The sequence below is a fragment of the Callionymus lyra genome, chromosome 4, assembly GCF_982586985.1.
Source record: "Callionymus lyra chromosome 4, fCalLyr1.hap1.1, whole genome shotgun sequence".
Lineage (NCBI taxonomy): Eukaryota > Metazoa > Chordata > Actinopteri > Syngnathiformes > Callionymidae > Callionymus > Callionymus lyra.
This window is the reverse complement of record NC_141821.1, coordinates 27,971,427-27,989,536: the sequence shown is the minus strand read 5'-3', so window position 1 is coordinate 27,989,536 and position 18,110 is coordinate 27,971,427. Positions and strand designations below refer to the sequence as shown.

At 42.0% G+C, this 18,110-nt stretch overlaps 1 protein-coding gene across 1 annotated transcript in view; it reads right to left on the bottom strand.

Moving 5' to 3' along the window:
• Window positions 1-4,224: 4,224 nt before the first annotated feature.
• rgs12a (regulator of G protein signaling 12a) overlaps window positions 4,225-18,110 on the bottom strand; it is a 34,627-nt gene continuing 20,741 nt past the window's right edge. Inside the window, exons 6-18 of the mRNA XM_087789498.1 lie at window positions 16,775-16,867; window positions 16,303-16,446; window positions 15,755-15,937; window positions 14,933-15,083; window positions 14,472-14,569; window positions 14,176-14,367; window positions 13,588-13,661; window positions 13,370-13,496; window positions 12,949-13,045; window positions 12,176-12,237; window positions 11,556-11,667; window positions 10,811-11,362; window positions 4,225-5,030 (exon numbers count right to left, since the gene is read on the bottom strand). Of these exons, the coding sequence (XP_087645624.1) occupies window positions 4,771-5,030; window positions 10,811-11,362; window positions 11,556-11,667; window positions 12,176-12,237; window positions 12,949-13,045; window positions 13,370-13,496; window positions 13,588-13,661; window positions 14,176-14,367; window positions 14,472-14,569; window positions 14,933-15,083; window positions 15,755-15,937; window positions 16,303-16,446; window positions 16,775-16,867 (2,145 nt within the window). The 3' untranslated portion in view covers window positions 4,225-4,770. The remainder of the gene's footprint in view (window positions 5,031-10,810; window positions 11,363-11,555; window positions 11,668-12,175; window positions 12,238-12,948; window positions 13,046-13,369; window positions 13,497-13,587; window positions 13,662-14,175; window positions 14,368-14,471; window positions 14,570-14,932; window positions 15,084-15,754; window positions 15,938-16,302; window positions 16,447-16,774; window positions 16,868-18,110) is intronic.

The following is an 18,110-nucleotide window of genomic DNA, read 5'->3' as shown; positions in this document are numbered from 1 at the left end:
ATTCACAACTATATATATATATAAAATGTTGAAGTCTTCCTCTCCAACAAGATGCAGTATTTTCTTTTAATGTTATTACTTTATAAAGTTCTCCCTCGTCTGAAATCTCAGCAAACGAGAGCATAATAATGGTCTTCACACTTCTTCCAGTCAGCATCATGCCCTGCTTTGTTTATACAACGAGTCCCATGGAGGAGGAGACTTCCGGGATTGATGGCACGCGGTGACAAACCCTGACGCTTGACCAATAACAGCAGAGAAAAAGTGTGTGATATGTTCATTCTTCAATGAAAAGAGACACATACTGATGAGTACAATAGAGGTCCAAGATCTGTTTAAGACACACTTAAATCAACACATTAGTTGACCTGAATCTGATGAAAGACCCCCTAGCTAGCTACTGGCCAGTTGAGTTTGAGACCAGTGTTTAGAGGCTTAAAACAATGTCAGGTTTTCTCTGCTCTGATGTGGTTGGATCGCTCAGCCCTGACCTGTTTAACTCACTTGCCAATTTTCAGTGTTATTGATTTACTTCCTGGACACTTGAAGGCCTTAACAAAGTCTCTTTGTAGGACAGTCGTAAAGAAAGGTTTGCACCCAACAAATGGTTAACATGTAAAATCAAGGATAAAGTCATCGGTTTGGTCGTGGTTTCTGAGTAAGGGTCTTGTCTGAAGGCAAATTAGCAAGAAAGTGGATGTTCATGGTGAGTTTTGATAGTCTTTATTTTTCTGTCATAGTAGCTATTACGTAAGCTTAAACGCTAACTAGAGTGATGTGTAATCACTGCGGTGAATCAGCATAGTTTATCATTTCGAAAGAAGTTGGGACAGAACCAGCCCAGAGAGGAAGACGCAAATGATAAAAATAATACTGTATAGTGTGGTTTAGATGAGGTTTATGACCCAAAAGTCGATTTATATGGAAAAACTGCCAGCTGTGAAGTGGATCATTGATCAATTCAACTGTCATTTTAACAAAATGTCTGTCCTTGAACAAATGAATGAAGTGTACTGTAGAAGTATACACTTGATACACAGTATATGGATCTGTTGACACAAGTCGTGCCAGTCCAATGGAAACAATTTATAAAGAATCACCTTAGTGACCTGTTGTGTGTGTGTGTGTGTGTGTGTGTGTAAATGTGTGCCCTGCCAACAACACAGATTCACAAGATCTTCCCACCAATGACGGCTCAGTGTGAGAACGACTGTGAATAAAGATGTGTAATTATCTGGCCACACCCTCAAATCTCTTAGGAGACGATGATCTACAGCCTTAGTCATTAGTTTTAAAACATTAGCGAGATCCTGTGGTTGAAGAGCCAATATTTATGTAGACACACATTTCATTGGCTTTGATTTGTGAAGCGAAGAGCGGCAACATACAGAGCGGAAGAGGTGAGGATGCAACAAGAACCGGTGCTTCTCGACCCAATTAGGACAAATGAACCGGCGCAGGTTTTTGTCAGCATTCCAGCAGCGACATGCTGCGTCAGGCTACTGCCGTATTCTAACCTACAATTTAGCCCCGTAATAATTTCCCTCCAGATGCTATGCTGAGATCACAAGGTAGAAGGCCGGTCAACGGTTTCACATCCTGAGGTGTCGGACGAGAACGTTGTCTTTGGCAAGATTCATTATTGACGACATTAACTCTTTCGATGGTTATTCTTAACTACGTTACGTAAGAGTTTAGAGAAACAGGTTCCTCGAAAAGGAATATGACAGAAGAAAATCGATTCGCTCTAATACTAGAGTGATAGACTTCAAATACCCTTTTTTTCTTACTTCTTTTCTCTGTAATGTTTAATGTTGTTAAAAAGAAGACTCAATTGTGTAAGAAATCATCAAGTGTGCCAGGAAAGCTTATTCTAGGTGTATCTGATATCTTTTAGTGTGTCATGGATCCCTGTGCCAACTCAAACCAGCAGTTTTAAGTGGAAAAGTTTGGGCTCAGGTTCTAGCGTCATGTCATCATGAGGGATTGGTTCCAATATTCTGTACCGTAATAGCACCGGTTCTGACTTGTACACTGTCTGTACAAGTGTTTAAATGTTTGGTCTAATACACAAACACCATTTCAAAAGTAATGGCTTGGCACTGATATTCCAAAAATAATAAAAATCCCTGGTTTATATTGCAATTGTAACCAGTGAAATTAAGCCATGATAATTTACTCAATGCTCAAAAGTGGGGTAACCAAGCATCTGATGGAACAGTATAATAAATGGATGTACGATTTAACAGTAACATTTGAGCAAATGTACCATGATATTTTATTCCTTTTTGTTATTAGTAAACACTGAACATTCGTTTTCTTATTTATACTTCCATGGTTTAACAAGGCTGGGAAACATTCTGACTATTGAACTTGCATGCTTGAAACCTTGGCTCCAAGGGTTTGTGTGAGTGTCATCAGCGATCTGCCAGTTCATTGAAGGAATCCAGAGCTTGACACAGAAGTGTTATGGCGTGGTAAATGATGACCAGTTTAATATAAGAAACACAGTGACATGAGGTGAGGTTCATGGTTGGTGAGACACTGACTCCTTTAGTGTCAGATTTACAAGTATATAAAACCAAAATGGAAGCTTATTCAATTGACTACTGGTTATTTCATATATTAACAGCATTCTTCACACAAATATGAAGTTTAAAAAATATTGGATTTAGTTCTCAACAAGTCTGTATTGAATTGTTGTGATATGCTGTGGGATATTAGTCTACATCCTCTAGATCTATGGCAGTCATCGATTGTGGATGAATATTGATTTATAGCATCATAAACCTGTCATCTTTGTCATTGACATAAGAGTCATAGCTGAAATATTATGTTTTAATTATCAATTTATTTAAAGTTATGTTTTCAAAATCTTTAACCTGCCATATTGAATGATCTGACACCTTTTAATTGGCTGAAAGTTTAAATGATTTTTAAACAAGAAAAAGATGAATTACATATTACAGGACGGTGGTCTTCCTGCTGGGCCTGAAGCCTGTCGCTCCTCCAACGGTGCCTGTGGTTGACTGTGCATAGCAAGGGCATCCTTCCCCTGAGCCAGGCCGAAGGCTGACCGCATACCTCAAGGTTTTTTCTTTGTTTTGTTTTGGGGTTTTTTGCCGCACTGTCTTCAGCTGGAGACCAGTGGTGATTGACGTTTTGCCCCTTATTCCAGAACATCTCCTGGTGGCGGGGCAGTGCAAAGGGACGTCTCCATGACACCCCCTGCGGCAAAAACCCAGTTAGATGCCATGTGCTCCCGAAACTTTGTCACGTCTTTTCAGCCAGAGCCAGTGGCTTGCTTTTCGGATTCCTCAGAGAGCTCTTTGGTGGTTCTGCCCAGTTTGATTCCACGAAGTCCCAGGTCTTTTAGCAGGTGTGATGTTGATCTGCCCACGAAGCCTCTGATCAGCGAAACTAAATAAGACACTTACAAACATTAAACTTCAATGGTTAAAGACATCAGCCAGACTGTGAAAAACCAAGGCATATAAACATATCTGTGAGCATTATATTGGTGACATTCAGAGATACGTCAACTGGCCCACCAGCCCCAGCACGGACTGTTTACACTCCTGCCCTCAGGCTGCAGGTACAGGAGTGTGAAGTGCAGAACAACAAGACTGAAAAACTCTTTCTTTCCAACCGCCATCAGACTCCTCAACAGTTAAATCCACCATCTACCTCATGCACTAATTGTACTTATACTTGTTTTTATGCTGTAATGTTGCTGTGTTTTAGATTTTAGTTCTTTCAAATATAGATATATTTATTTATACATGTGTATATATATTCATTTATATATATATATATATAATATATATATATATACTGTGCACTTTTGTTGGGGGTACAAAGGAAGAATTTCATGGTACGTATGACAATAGACGCTTTGAATCTTTAATCTTTGAATCTTGAATCTTGGCGCGTGTCAATTGAATGTATCCAAGCAGTTTGTGATGGATTGCGCATTGAGAGGTGAGGCACTGCCTCACCTACCTCCCCTGACGGCACGTCCCTAAAGAAATATCTGAGTGATTCTAAGAAATTGTCAAATACATTTGTTTAGAAATGAGAATTTTTGAATTACATTTAAAACAAGTATGCAATTCACAAAACCTAAATTATCCTTTTAAAGTTCGATTTTAAAGTAGTGACCTGCTGCAAGTATTTGCAGGATATTTTATCTGAGGGTTCATATGAAAGGCAAGGAGAGACACGTTAGACTGGAATCACTAGATTTTTAATCATTGAACATTGGAAGACCACTGACTGGAACGAAGAGCACGGGCAATAAAAGTACCGTCATGATCTGCACAACTACCATCATAAAAATATTACTTGAGAAACTTTTCTTCCCTTTTCATTCTAAATCAAGAGTGCACAGCACAGTCGCCCCAAAATGTGGGACCCCACTTCCCACTTCTGAATTCTTCTGCTTCAACTAAAAACACGAGCAGCCATTTTCTAAACCATGTTTTGAATAAAGTTACACAGAATTTAATACACATTTAATAAATAATCACTTTTGAAAATCCACTGAAATCGTCTACCATCCCTGGAGGTCGATCAGAAACGGAGTCATTTGAAACAGAATGACGGAACACAGAGCCAGACTAGAACAGGAAGCTCAGCCTCACAGAAACTAGAACAGACTAGCTCTTGCAAAGTTACTATATTGATCACATGACATTGAGGGCCGGAGCTCTACACGCATCCCTTTATGATAAAAGTGCAGCAGTGTTCTGAGGGGAGGACGGACGAGCTTCAGACGACCGTGGCCTTAAAGAGCTCCGTCTGGCAGTCGCTGCACTCTGGCGGGGGTCTGCCGGTGGTGGGCAGCTGGACGTTCCTCATCTTGCTCTGGCACTGACGCAGCTCGGCCACGTAGCCCTGGAAGCTCAGGCTGAGCTCAGAGTCCTCGGTCTGCGACGTCTCCACTTTTCCCTCCTCAAGGTGGACGCCCTCGACGTCCCTCACCTCCTGGACTTCCTGGGAAGCGTCGGCCGGCGACTTGGGACCCACATCTGTGGCAGGAAGAAAGAATAGGCACGGGTGAGTGCGAGCGAGTGCATCAGTACAGACGTGTAGATCCAGAGTTTCCGTGCCCTCTCCTGCTCTGGATCTGGACACTGACTTGACTCTGGTGTTCAGATGAGAAGACGTTGTGGTATTTGAGTGACAGGCTTTAAGAGCCCTCGTTGCGAAGGTGTAAAGACAGAAGTGGTTATTTTCTCAGGCTTCGCTTAAGTACAGTTCTGCTTGAGGGTCAGGGCGGGAAAACCTGCAGGTTATTTCGCTCCACCTCTACCTCTTTGGTCTTCAGGTCCTCCTACTTTAAACTGTGTTTAAACCCCCTACAACTGTCTGTTCACGACAGAGTGGTTTGTCCACCAATTGGGCCTCTTAGAAAAAATAGTTGGGTAAAGTTTGGCCTAGTTTTCACAACTTTTTGCAGGTTTTTATAACACAAATGTAGCATACATGAAATGCTACTGTGATGTGTGGTCAGTGTACCTTATCAGTGGTTGGAAAAACAACCAAACCATAAGTAAGTAAGTAATAGTTATTTGTAAAGTGTCTTTCTAGACCAGGGTCACAAAGCGCTTTAACAATCAAAAGCAATACACAGTTAATATGTATACTTTAAAACAGGGGTCTCCAAACCGGTCCCCAAAGGGCCGGGGTGGTGCAGGTTTTTGTTCCAACCAATAAAGAGCCCCCCCCCTTAACCCAATCAGGTGTCATGGAGTGTAATCAGTTGATTGACAGTCTGGTGTTGCTTGTTTAAGCTGAACTCGCATTGGTTAAACTGTACATGCTTGATCGGTTGGAAGAAAAACCTGCACCACCCCGGCCCTTTGAGGACCGGTTTGGAGACCCCTGCTTTAAAAGGTCAAGACACATAAGACAAACACAAGAGTTCCAGAAAAATAAAAATAAAACATGTTTCTTAAAGGAGTCAGTAGATCCATCAAACACAGAGAGAGAGGAAGATCGTTCCAAAGCTTAGGAGCAACAGCCTGGAAGGATTTCTCTCCTCTGGTCCAGTAAGCATGTTCATGAACCATCAGTAGATTCTGATCCACAGACATCGAGCTGGGGTGTAAGGCTGGATCAGATCACTGATGTAAGGAGGAGCCTGACCATGAATAGATCTGAAAGTAAGAACCAGAATTTTAACGTTGTTCCTGAAGCCAATGAAGAGTTTCAAGGATCGGAGAAATGTGAGTTCTTCTACTAGAGCGGGTCAGGATTCTCACTGCAGAGTTTTATATTAACTGCAGGCGAGACAGCTCCTTCTTGTTTAGACACGAAAATAAACTGTTATAATAGTCTAAACGAGAAGACACAAACGCATGGATTATAAGCTCCAGATCATGTTGTGACATCATTTTCCTGAGTATAGAGATTTGAAGGAAAATGAACTTTTCAAATACAACACCCAGGTTTCTCAGGCTCAGTTTGACAGACTGACCTAAGTCACCAAAGTACTGACTCAACCCTGGAACCTTATCATCAGGCGCAATAACCAGAGTTTCAGTTTTATCCACATTAAGCTGCAAAGTGTTTTCACTCAGTCATTGTTTGATTTCTAGCAAACAATTGACTAAGCTGTTCAGCCTCTGGGGCTCAGTTGGATCAAATGAGCAGTAGAGCTGGATGTCATCAGCAAACATGTGGTAAGAAACATCAGGAAATCTCTGAATGAGAAGGTACGTTAGACTTTACTAGTCAAGCCCAGACTTGCCTTTTATTTGGTTGGTTATACATTATGTCTGGGCTGGAAAGAGTCATATCGGGACCCTCGCTTTCTGGACGACAAGCGAAAGTTCTTAAATAAGACAGAAGATGTAAGACTCCAGCAGTTTGCTCTGGTGAGAATAAACACAATCTATAATAAATATTCGTATTGTTTTGGTATAGTCCCAATCATGCTAAATAGATGTGTTGCACTCCATCAACAACCGTGGAGCTTCTCACTCAGCCAGTGTGGAGTCATGTATGAAAATGAATGGAAAGGAATCTCTTCGAAAAGCGAAACAGTTTCCCGTGCATTTGAACCGACCTGGCGAAGTGATCAGCAGCATTAGGGCACTCGGTGCTGGACGAAGTTAACGGGAGGCTGTCCTGCTCAGTGTATGGGATGCATAAGATGTCAAAAGCCGCAACTTAAGATAGCGTTTAAGATTATTTTAAGGGGAAGGACAAAGAAAAACAAACTGGCTTCTGAAAAACACAATGACCTTCTCGCTATTTTTACTGGTTTAAAAAACCTTCCACTGTAAATGATGTTAAAAATTTAACGACAAACTCTCTCATCAACACGTGTCAGTCGTCTGATCATGGTTTTCCTCTCTACGAGGACTCGGCGGTCGTGGGATGATTAGACTTCCCACTGGTGACATTAAGAGCATGATGAGTGATAAACTCTCTGCGCTCTGCTCAACCCCGTGGCCTCTTTGACTCTAAACATAGAGGCCCTCTGTGATTCAAGCACTTGAGTGGGGTGCCTCGTATAACTGTATCGCAGATGTAAACACCCGCCTGCAGCTGAAGCTTCACAGGAGCCGTCTCACTCAGATGAGCCCAGCGGTGAGATGACAGGATATCGGTGCGTCAAGATCTGCAAGCGAAAGCCCACATTGGTTGGTGACGCATCACTGCAGCTGCTGGCTTTTTAATGAATTGCACCATGAAAGATTATCTCAAGGATCTGGAATCAATTACTTTTACTTGAGTTGCTAGTGCTCGGCTTTTGCTGACTGGAACAGATCTCAGTTGCTTATTTAATGTTAATAAAACTAATATAAATGATAACTGAAAAAAATGTGTGAGAAAAGTTTTCATTGAAAGGTACCTAAAATCTAGGTAAAAAAAAAACTATAAAAAAAATGTTCAACAGGAAAAGAAAGAAAAAAACAGCGTTAAAAAGTAATTCATAATTTACATAACAAATGAGCGGGAACAGAGCCACGCCCCCCGGGTTAAGTCTGAGTTTAAAGCCCCAAATTCACTACTAATTCAATGTCTCCCCCTGGTGGACACAATATTTACAATAAGGGAAGGACATGATGTTGCGTTAAATTGATTTGGTATTACGTTAGAAAGTGATGGATTTATCTCAGTGACATTTAATGCATTTATTAACCAAAATCATTTTTTATTATGGGACCCTCTCATTTTTTTTAAATCCATGTTGTCATTACTTTATTTTAATTTCCACCATAAATAACTTAAAAACAATTTGTGCCAGGATTATTTGATTCCCAATACAAGCAATTTAATAATTTGGGATAGAAATATTGCTGTGCTACTACACACTCTTTAAAAAAAAAAAGTAGCCTACGTGTTAAACTTGCCAAGAATTAAATTGAAAAGTCGTTTTTTTTTTAACTGTAGATGCGTACATGAGCTTCATCAGTGCTTGAAACACTAGAATTGCTGCAGAGTTATTTTGGGGAGTGGGTGAGGAAGAGAGGGGGCGGAGGGTAAATGAAAATCAGGAGTGACAGTTTCTATCTGTGGCTCTGTCAACTGCTGGATAAGGTTACCATGGTTCCCGTCGCAGGGAAGATTCAGTCCGATGGACTTAGCAACCAGAGGAAGAGGAGTGAGAATGAGACGCTTTAATTCTGCCTCCACATCTTCCACTGTGGTTGAGGTCAAGGTGGGAACGAAGCAGCGTTTTTCTCACTCTGAAAGCGTTTTCATCAGGATCAAATGAAACCAGCTTTACGATCCAGATAAAAATAAAGTTAGGTTATTGCACACACGCACTATCTATGCCAAAATGCCTGGTCAAGCACATAAAAACAACATGCATATCAAGCTACAAGTCAAAAACTAAAAATCATAAACATGCACTTAGACATACAAACACAGACTTACAGGTAAAAAAGTCAAAATGTGCAGAAATATCAAAGCAGCAGAATAACTCAACTTGTCTTGGAGTAAGATCCACAAGCAGCTGAATTAAACACACATTCTATGGTTTGGTTTTCATATCATTGTAAAATACTCACACAACAGAAGCTGGACTAGCATGCCGGCGTTGTACTAGTCAACCACCTTCAATCATTCAAATTTCAAATCACATCTTCATTTTTATCATAGTTTTTTATAGTTTATATTTCAATAATAATAATAACGTAATTATAATAATAATTACTATGCAAATATTCAGTTTATTTAATCTTTTGTTGCAGTTAAACTACTGCCCGCTAGATGGCAGCAGTCATTACATTTTCCACAGTTTGAGGAAAAATGTAATCTTGGGAGTTCCTGGCCATGACTGAGGAACGGATGCTACAGTCGACTCCAGCATATTTTAGCATCAAAAACAAATGACAGCTATAACAACCCAGTCATGTCGTCTGTAACGCCAGAGTCAAGTACTCTGGAATATATTCTGGTTCCTACAGCATCACAATAAATCATATGGTTGTCCCCGTCTCTTACCGCCAGATTCTTGCCAATACACACCCCTATTACTTTTGAAAACTTGGAAAAAAACTGCAGTTGCACAATGGGAATACAAAAGCTAGGCAAAGTCCCCCAAACACCAACTTAATTGAGCATGTTCTTGCCACAAAACACCACAGCAAAAGATCACCACCATGACTCAGAGACAGAAGGAGAAGCCAGACACATGCAGGTCACAAAGAAGGACACAAGCAGACGAGAGGAATCATGTGGAAGATGAGATGGGGAATTAGGGGCATGCTGAGGCATTGATGATCATGAACGTGTAAAAAGACAGACAAAAATCGATTTCAAACATTTATTACATCTAGTCAATCAAAAAAAAGATACAGAGTTTATTAGCAGTGATTATCTACATCAGGCATATAGAGGGCGTGAGAGCCCTGAGTTGAGACTGACAGGCAATTCAACAACGTCACCGATCAGCTGCGATACTGATCCGAACAATCGCTTCGTCTCAGATGGCTGACATTTGATAATGACTCAGCGGTCTGGATCAACGTTGCCCTTTTTGACGTTGTTGAATTGCCCTTCACGAGAAGGGGGTGGGATGTAGAGGGTGATGATGAGGGGTTCACAGCTTCATCATGGTGACACATTTGCTGCAATATTTGTGGTTCTGACTCTTCAGTTCAAGACTACTGATCATTATTGCACACACATAAATGATGGCGCTCATTAGTGACATCTGCGTTTTGGCATTATGGGATGATTGGATCCCGTTCATGTGGACAATTGAACATGTAAAGACCCGAGTGCTTACACGGTGTTCCATTCCTGCCACTTTCCAAAGCCAATAAAAGATGATGGTGATGCTTCAAGATCCAGGAAAACATTTTAAGGGAACCACATCCACAAAAATCTGTCTGAAAGCATTCTTTTGTAAAGACCTCAGTGATAATCATCCTTAAAGCAAGTTGTTATTAAAACCAGTCATTCCAAAACTGATCATAGAAACTAGATTTAAATGAAGAAGGATCGTAACTTTAGTCTCTGGTAATGTGTTATTCCATGAGAATCATGAAGGAATATTTGCACATATAGATGCAGATTTATTTCAAATAATTACCTTTTATTTGTAACTTATATTAGCCTAGTGGATGAAAGAGGATTTCTATGTGGACATTAGAAGAGGAACTTGAGACGTGGCAGAAACAGAACGATGCTTGATTCAATAGTGGGATCAGCAAACTGAGAAAGTTTGGACTTGTTGATAAAGTGCATCATAGTCAGTGTTTAAGAGGGTTATCAGGACACACACACACACACACACATACATACACACACACACGGATGACAGGGTTCTACTCTGATGAAATACCTGAAGTGGGTTTTCCTTGTGTGACACTGTCCGGGTGGGAACATGGCGGCGGTGGGGTGAAGTTGGCCTCGGACAGGCTGCCCTCCAAGCACAGCAGGGGGGACGGGGACGGAGGCAACAGGGTGCTGTTGGGGCTGTCGATGTCTCCCTCGCCCACGAGCGTGAGGTCGGCGTTGGTGTCCTCCTCCACGGTGCGGAGGCCGGGCCTGGAGTCGGAGGGCCGGGGGATGGGGGATAAGTGTGTGCCGAAGGGTATGTGGCGAGTGGGGGGCATGAGGCAGCGCCGGGCCCCGGAGTATCCGTTGGCGCTGGAGCTGAGAGACGAGTCCAAGCTCTCGGATCTGGAGGTGAGGGGGCCGCGGGAGGGCCCCCCGTTCTCCCTGCCCTGTTTGACGGAGTCCGGGGTGGAGTAGGCCAGGTCGGAGGTCACGGAGAAGGAGGAGGAAGGGGCCAGGCGCAGGAAGTCCGGCAGCACCAGGTCTTCTTTGCTCAGTAGTCCACGCTGGTCGTTGGCTCGACTCATCTGCGCTCGGCTCAGGAGCTCGAAGAATTCTACAAAAACACCAGATCAGGTTTTTGATTCACACATGACTTCTCTGCAGGAGGAACCAGTGGTTAGTCTTGAACATGCAGCGCACCGGCGTCACACCCGACAGAGGCAACAACCCACCACACACGCAGATTAGTCGCAGCAGAGCGCGGAAAATTCAAGAGCCGTGGATGAAGAAGAAGAGAGGGGGTTTACCTTCGGCTTCATCTATATTTATCTTTTTCTGTTTTCTCTTTTCCCCTGCGAGGGCCGAGGCTGCTCCACCGGCTTTCAGTGAAAACTCCTTTGGTGTTGACCTCTCATCTCCCTGCAGATGCAACAATCACAACGAACTCTGTTAGGGGGGCTTAGGAGGGCTGAGGTGGGGAGGGAGGGGGACAGGGCTGATGTAGGGGCCAGGCATGTGCTGTAGAGGGAGCTACTGAGCAAAGAATTATTGTCTAAACTCATCCAGCTGCCTCTTCTGACTCTGGACTAGAAGGTTTTTTCTCTGAACTGGTGGAAGCAGTGGCGGAAGGCTTCACCTGTCACAGCGTGACACCCAAGCCAGAGTTCAAGCTCTCACAAGATGTGTTTGTTGCGTACTTTGAACAGGACAAAGACAAACAGATTCCGTAACCACCGGATGAGTGGTTATTGAAAGTACACTGTGACAAATAACACACAAGCGGTGAGTCAGCGATAGGCAGCGTTAGGGTGAGACGACAAAACACCAGAATAGGCCTGAGCATCATTTGCGTATGTCTATTATAACATGTATGTGATGTTGCAGAAGCAGCACAGCGAAGGGAACAACATTGTATTTGGCTACTTACTGTTGCAGACAGACTTCTTGTTGGTGGGTGTCCTTTAAGAGAGGAAGACTTGGATTTTTCCACTGGGGAGAGACAAGAAATATTTTGATTATAATTATATGATAGTTCGGCCTTTCTTCTAATATTCTCATGTCGTAGAACTAGCTATTATTTAAACGATGATCTTCAGAGTCAGAATCTGTGAGTTCATGTGACCATCAAACTGCTTTGAAGAAGTGGTTCGGACACAGTATTTGCATGTGAAAAGGTTCGAAATGAGTTTAAAAAAACACTGTCCTGAATGTTCAGTGTAATTAAAATTGCATGTGTATTGCAGGTGATATGAAGGTAATTTAAAAAAAACACACACAAAGATAAATGACAACGTTGTGGTGAGATTGAGTTTGATAGACAAGAGTATGTTGTGTTGTCTTTTTAAATAAAACAAAAACGTATCGTGTTGTTTAATTCTGGTAAAATCATGCTGGGATGTAAAGTACTTTAAAATTGAATGTGTTGTCTCTATGTCAAGGTGAACGACCTCCACCACTGCATATGCATTTATGGAAGCAACGGAGGGCGTTGACCTTGACCCAGAGACAACACGAGGGTTAAAAAAATGGATTTCTGCCATATTATTATATATATTTGACTTTTTTTTACAGTGTCTTCCATTGTTGTGTATATTTGTATAGATATATAGTCATCATATAATCAGATGTATATACTCATAGACATGCATCTACTAGGAAAGGTTTCTCGATCTGGTCTTGTCATGTAAAAATAGTCGTCACCTTTCCCTGCAGCAGGATCCGCCCGATCCAACACGACCCGAAGACCGTCGAGACTGGATATGGGGGCTCCCAAGTCCAAAGGTTCGGATTCTCCATTCTAAAGAAAAGCAATAAAAAAGTGTTTAGATCACTTAAATACTGCTGAGCTTTGTTTATAAAACAGTGTTTGTGCTTCTGTGCAACAATGGAAACCCACAGGACTCCAACTAAATCTGTGAGTGTGTAAGCATTCGTCATTCTTAATAACAGCCCAGCTACTCCATCTTTAGTGGCCCCGTTGAGTCAGAGTAGCCACCACCGCACAGATGGAATAGGATGCGGTTGCTTCCCCTCCAGAACCAGGATACTCCACCCTGCTGCACACGCTACTCAGGGGACCCACGGCATCTTCAAACAGACGATAAAGCGAGTCGAGACTTACTATTTTGGCCACCAGTTCGTTGAGGTGGAGACCATATTTGGCCACCACGGGACGCAGGACCTCTGTGACAGGCTTGGTGGGTTTGGCCTTCAGGCCGACGGAGCGGTTAATGGGAACAAGGTCCAATCTAGGAGTTAACAGAACACAATTGAATTACATTTCACAACGTTCAATACCGATACAGGGAGTTCAAATGTCTCTTCTGATTTCAATCTCACCGAAACAGTGTCCTCTTCTCCAGTCTCAGGTCTCGTGAGCTGAGAGTCATGCAGTCCTGGTCCAACACTAGAGGCTGGAGGAGGGAAAAGAGACATATTAAATATGGTTATGATAAAACATCCAGCTGCACCTAAGAAAATATTGTTAAAACTCTGTTTAAACTAGGCAAAAATGATCAAAGCATGTGGAAAAGAAAAACTTCCTCGGGATAAAGGGGAATCACAGAAGACGAGAGCATGTTTGTGCATGTCTACGCTCCTCTTCTTAAATGTCAGATTAGTAAACTAAAAGCCACCCACGCATCCAATATTGGCAAAACCAACAGCCAAGCACTTTCAGCAACCTCTCATACAAGTGGTCAAAGAAATGAGGAGTGACACTGATGATCTACGTTAATGTAAAAAAATATTTTTCATTCACAATAACTGAAATGTACTTTGTAGTTTTAGACAGTTTGAAGTCTGTAAGGAGTTTAACTTTAAGGGATTTAGGTTGGAAACATGACGGATGCAACTTTCTTGAAGAAGTATTGCACGTTATTGATTAAACAACTGCTTCTCGTTTCCGTCTCCGACTCTCAGACTGACCTTCTCTCCTCCCACGAGGAAGAGATCGACAGCAGCGATGTTGATGTTGATGTTGTGACACAGAACCTGCAGGACCTCCCGGATGGACGACCCGCTCCGGAGCGTGACGGGGGAGCAGGAACCGTCGGGTAGCAGCACACTGCAGTGTTTGTGAGAACGTTCCCAGATTCCAGACGAGTGGCGATTCTCGGACTGAGAGAAGGGGAAACAAACGCAAGTTTTACTAACCAGGATAAATGAGTGGGCGGATTTGTACAAATCTGTGTTGCCATGGTGATCTATCAAGAGATTCTTACCTCGATCTTGCCAGCTGAACAGGAAGTGGCCATGTCTAAACTGGTACCAGAAGACAGGGAACCCTGGGACTCCCTGCGCCCGTTACTTCCCCAATAGTCTGCACAAGAAGAGCATGAGTTCAGTCAAACATGTCAAAAAACAAATCACAATAGGTATTCATCAGTATTTAGAAAAAAGAATTGAGGTGCTTCAACCGCCAGACTGCTGAAAGGTCACATCTGCATATGCTCTTAATAAAAAGTTAAATTAAAAGGCAAATATTCCTTGAAGAGATAGGCCATAATTATCATCAAGTTATTGCAATTCTTATGATTAAAACCTGAATGGTTTAGTCACCATTTTATCACAATTTCAGAAAATTGAAACACTATTTTTCCCTGCATCAGCGAGTCCAAGTGTTTCAATACTAAAGTTTGTTTTAGTGAGTATATAATACTCCTGAAAACTAAAAGACTCTCACCGAGGTTAATATCGCCAATGTCCTTCTTTTTGGGGCCTTTGCCGAAACTCCTGTTGCGCGACCATGAGAAGAATATTCCTCGTTTCTTGTCCACGCTTTCTTCTCGGCTCTCCTCGTTGAGCGAGCGCCCCGACCTCTGCTTTCTTCCCTCCTGGTTGACAGCAAAACAAAAACAGCACATTTAAAACAAGTGCCGCAAGTCATACTGAGCTTGAGATAAAATATAAATGCACGTGGTCATTGAGTTTCTTTTCTTTTGACATTTTTATTGCACTTTAAAAAAAAATCTATTTTTTTTTTTTCTAAAAGCAGCACTTTATCCCATATTTTCTGAAATGATTTGTTTCATTTTGAGCAGTCATGTTAAAATGAATCGTATAGTAGAACTCTTGTTTTACTTGGCAAAGGCGCAACAGAAGAGCCTAGACAATGCATATACACTGTTCTGATCCTGGGGGGGCCAAACACTATATTTTCAATTTTGCTGCAATCTTGCTGTTCCTTATTTTCTACTTCACAACATTTTAATCAATGCTTTTACTAAAGACTTAACAACAAGTAAACTGGATAAAAGACTGTAATTTGAAAAGACTAATTGAAAAGTCCTTCTCTGAAAGACGAGAGAAATGAGCAACTGGTAATGATCTCCTGCGCTTGAAAATAAAACCCACATCTCTGTATCTCTGTGTGGGTGTACCGAGTACCCATGGTGACAAACAACTTCCTAAGGTTGATGATTTGTCACATGGTCTGCGAATGCAGGGAGTATTTGTAACTCATTTCTTCACAGTCAAAATGTTGTTTTAAGGTAGTTTTAAACACCTTTTTAGGAGTGGACAGTGTGGAGCGGTCAGAGCTTGCACTGTGTTTAGATGGTGCAGGACTGCAGGGGATCTGGTAGGGATCCGGCAAGGGCAGCCCCTCCACCTCCGCTCGTATGCACTCCTGGTACAGTGAGGACTTGAGGAATCTGGAATAACTGTCGAACTTCATCAGGTTGAAAATCTGCGGAACGGAGAAGAGAGGAAAAACATCATTGTGGAGTCAGCGGTGACGTTGCAGCAGGTGTCTTCGCATGACTCAAGTGTGAACCCAAAGAAATACGCCGACCATGTGATCGTACGTCTGTGTGTATGAGACATCGTGGATCGTCTGTGGGTGGGTGCCAGTTTGTGTTTACATTTCTTGCAAAGCCTCTGAGCCCTTTTGTAAACAAACCCAGATGGCAACAGAAAGAATCCAATATGCTTGTGCAGAGCAACCGAAAGGCTGGAGGAGAACAACCCCCCAGAGAGAGCAACACATAGACCCTGCTACTCATACATCCGCGATCAATACAACTGGCAACGACACACTCCTGTCTCACTCACCTGCAACTGCTGAAGCTTGAACATGTCCGGTCGCGGGGAGGTGAGGACGTCATCAGCCAGCTGAGCCTGACTGTCGATATTGACCGGCATGGTGGCCTTACTGGACAGGAAGCTGTTGTAGATCTCCCCTGCTCGCTGGGACAGCTGGGAAGACATTTGGAGATCAGGATCAGAATTCAACTGTAGATGTATGAACACATTTCTGACCGGAAGTCACATATAAAACAAATCCTGATAAAGTAATAAACAAGTATTCAATATTTCTGTCACTAGAAGTTATTCGTGTAGAAGACAGCATGCCAACAATATCGTACAAAAATGTATTTTTTTTTACACACCTATAGTGGTAAATCTCCGTAAATGGATTCATGTACGAGGTTGTTATGTTTGAAACGCTTCAGTGAACATTGTGTCAGCATCAAAATAAGAATAAACCTGACACAATAGGTGTGAGTGTGTACTGTGAACCTACCTGCTTCTTATCAGACGCAGGGACATTTCTGAAGTATTCGCAGGCCTGCCAGAACAAGATATTCTCCTCGCTGAATTCCTTCTTGAGAAATTCCTGTGGAGATACAGATAGAGTTCTTAATGGAAACCCAAACAATTGGCAGAACCATTTTCTTTTTCGCTCAAACACTGGCTGTTAAGACTAGTGGTGAGAAAGTTGACCGTGTGTGTGTGTGTGTGTGTGTGTGGGCGGAGGACAGTGTAGGCAAGCGAGTGGAGCTGAAAGAAGGTGAGGAGAAAGTTCTTTGAAAGGTGTCGTGTGCTAAATTCAAGAATCCATCTCTTATGTGGGAGGTGAATTTACTGGTTGAAGCGTTATTCTTCAGAGTTAAGAGGCTTTATAAAAAAAAGAATTCCAGGTAAAGGAGCGACAACAAGATAGTGTTGACATGCAGCAGCCTTGAAGCTCCGCCCACAAGGTGTGAAAATCGTCAGCGTGACTGTTTGTGTCATCGCTGGGAGAACAAAGATTGGCAAGAAGAGGTGCCACGTCCTGAGATGTGAGAACGACCAGTTTGGTGCACCGCATTTGGAGAACAGACGGCAGTGTGGTCCTGTAACTGTATTAAAATATATTATATATATAAACACACACTAAGCTGGGTGTTCTCCCAATCTCAGGTTTACGTCAATAAATACAGTAAATAAAAACACATTATAGTTAATAGATAATCAAGAATGTATTTGACAAATGTCTATGAAACAAAAAATGTCTATAATATATGGAAAACTATAAATACACATCTGCAAAAAGAATATAAATCCAGTAGTTGGCCTAAGACTCCTACAGTTTTGCTTATATAAGACAAAGATATTTTTATTACTAAAAACAGTAAAAAGAAACAGATCCACAAAACAGATTTTCATTAGACTCTCAAGCAGTGATTCCCAACCTGTGGGCCGCGGCCCCCTGGTGGGCCGAGAAGGTATTGCAAAATCGTTTCCGAAATGGTATCATTTTTTGGTGGGAGGATGGATGTAATTATATAAAATAAAAAATACACATAATAAAGTTTTAAATTTAAAACTCGTTACGTTTAAAAGGGTATATTAAACATTTTCAATTTATTGTTTTTCCTTCAAGTATTATACATGTGAAAAGACAGTTAGTACGCATTATAATGCCTTCGTATTTATGGGGTCAGAGGTGGGCCGAAAAGGTTTTTGAGACTTGAAAGTGGGCCCAGAGTTGGAAAAGGTTGGGGCCCACTGCTCTATAGCCATCTTTTGAACAAAGATGGCAACTGTTTCTGACCCAACGTTGCTATAATGTCATCACCATAAACACAACTCTATAT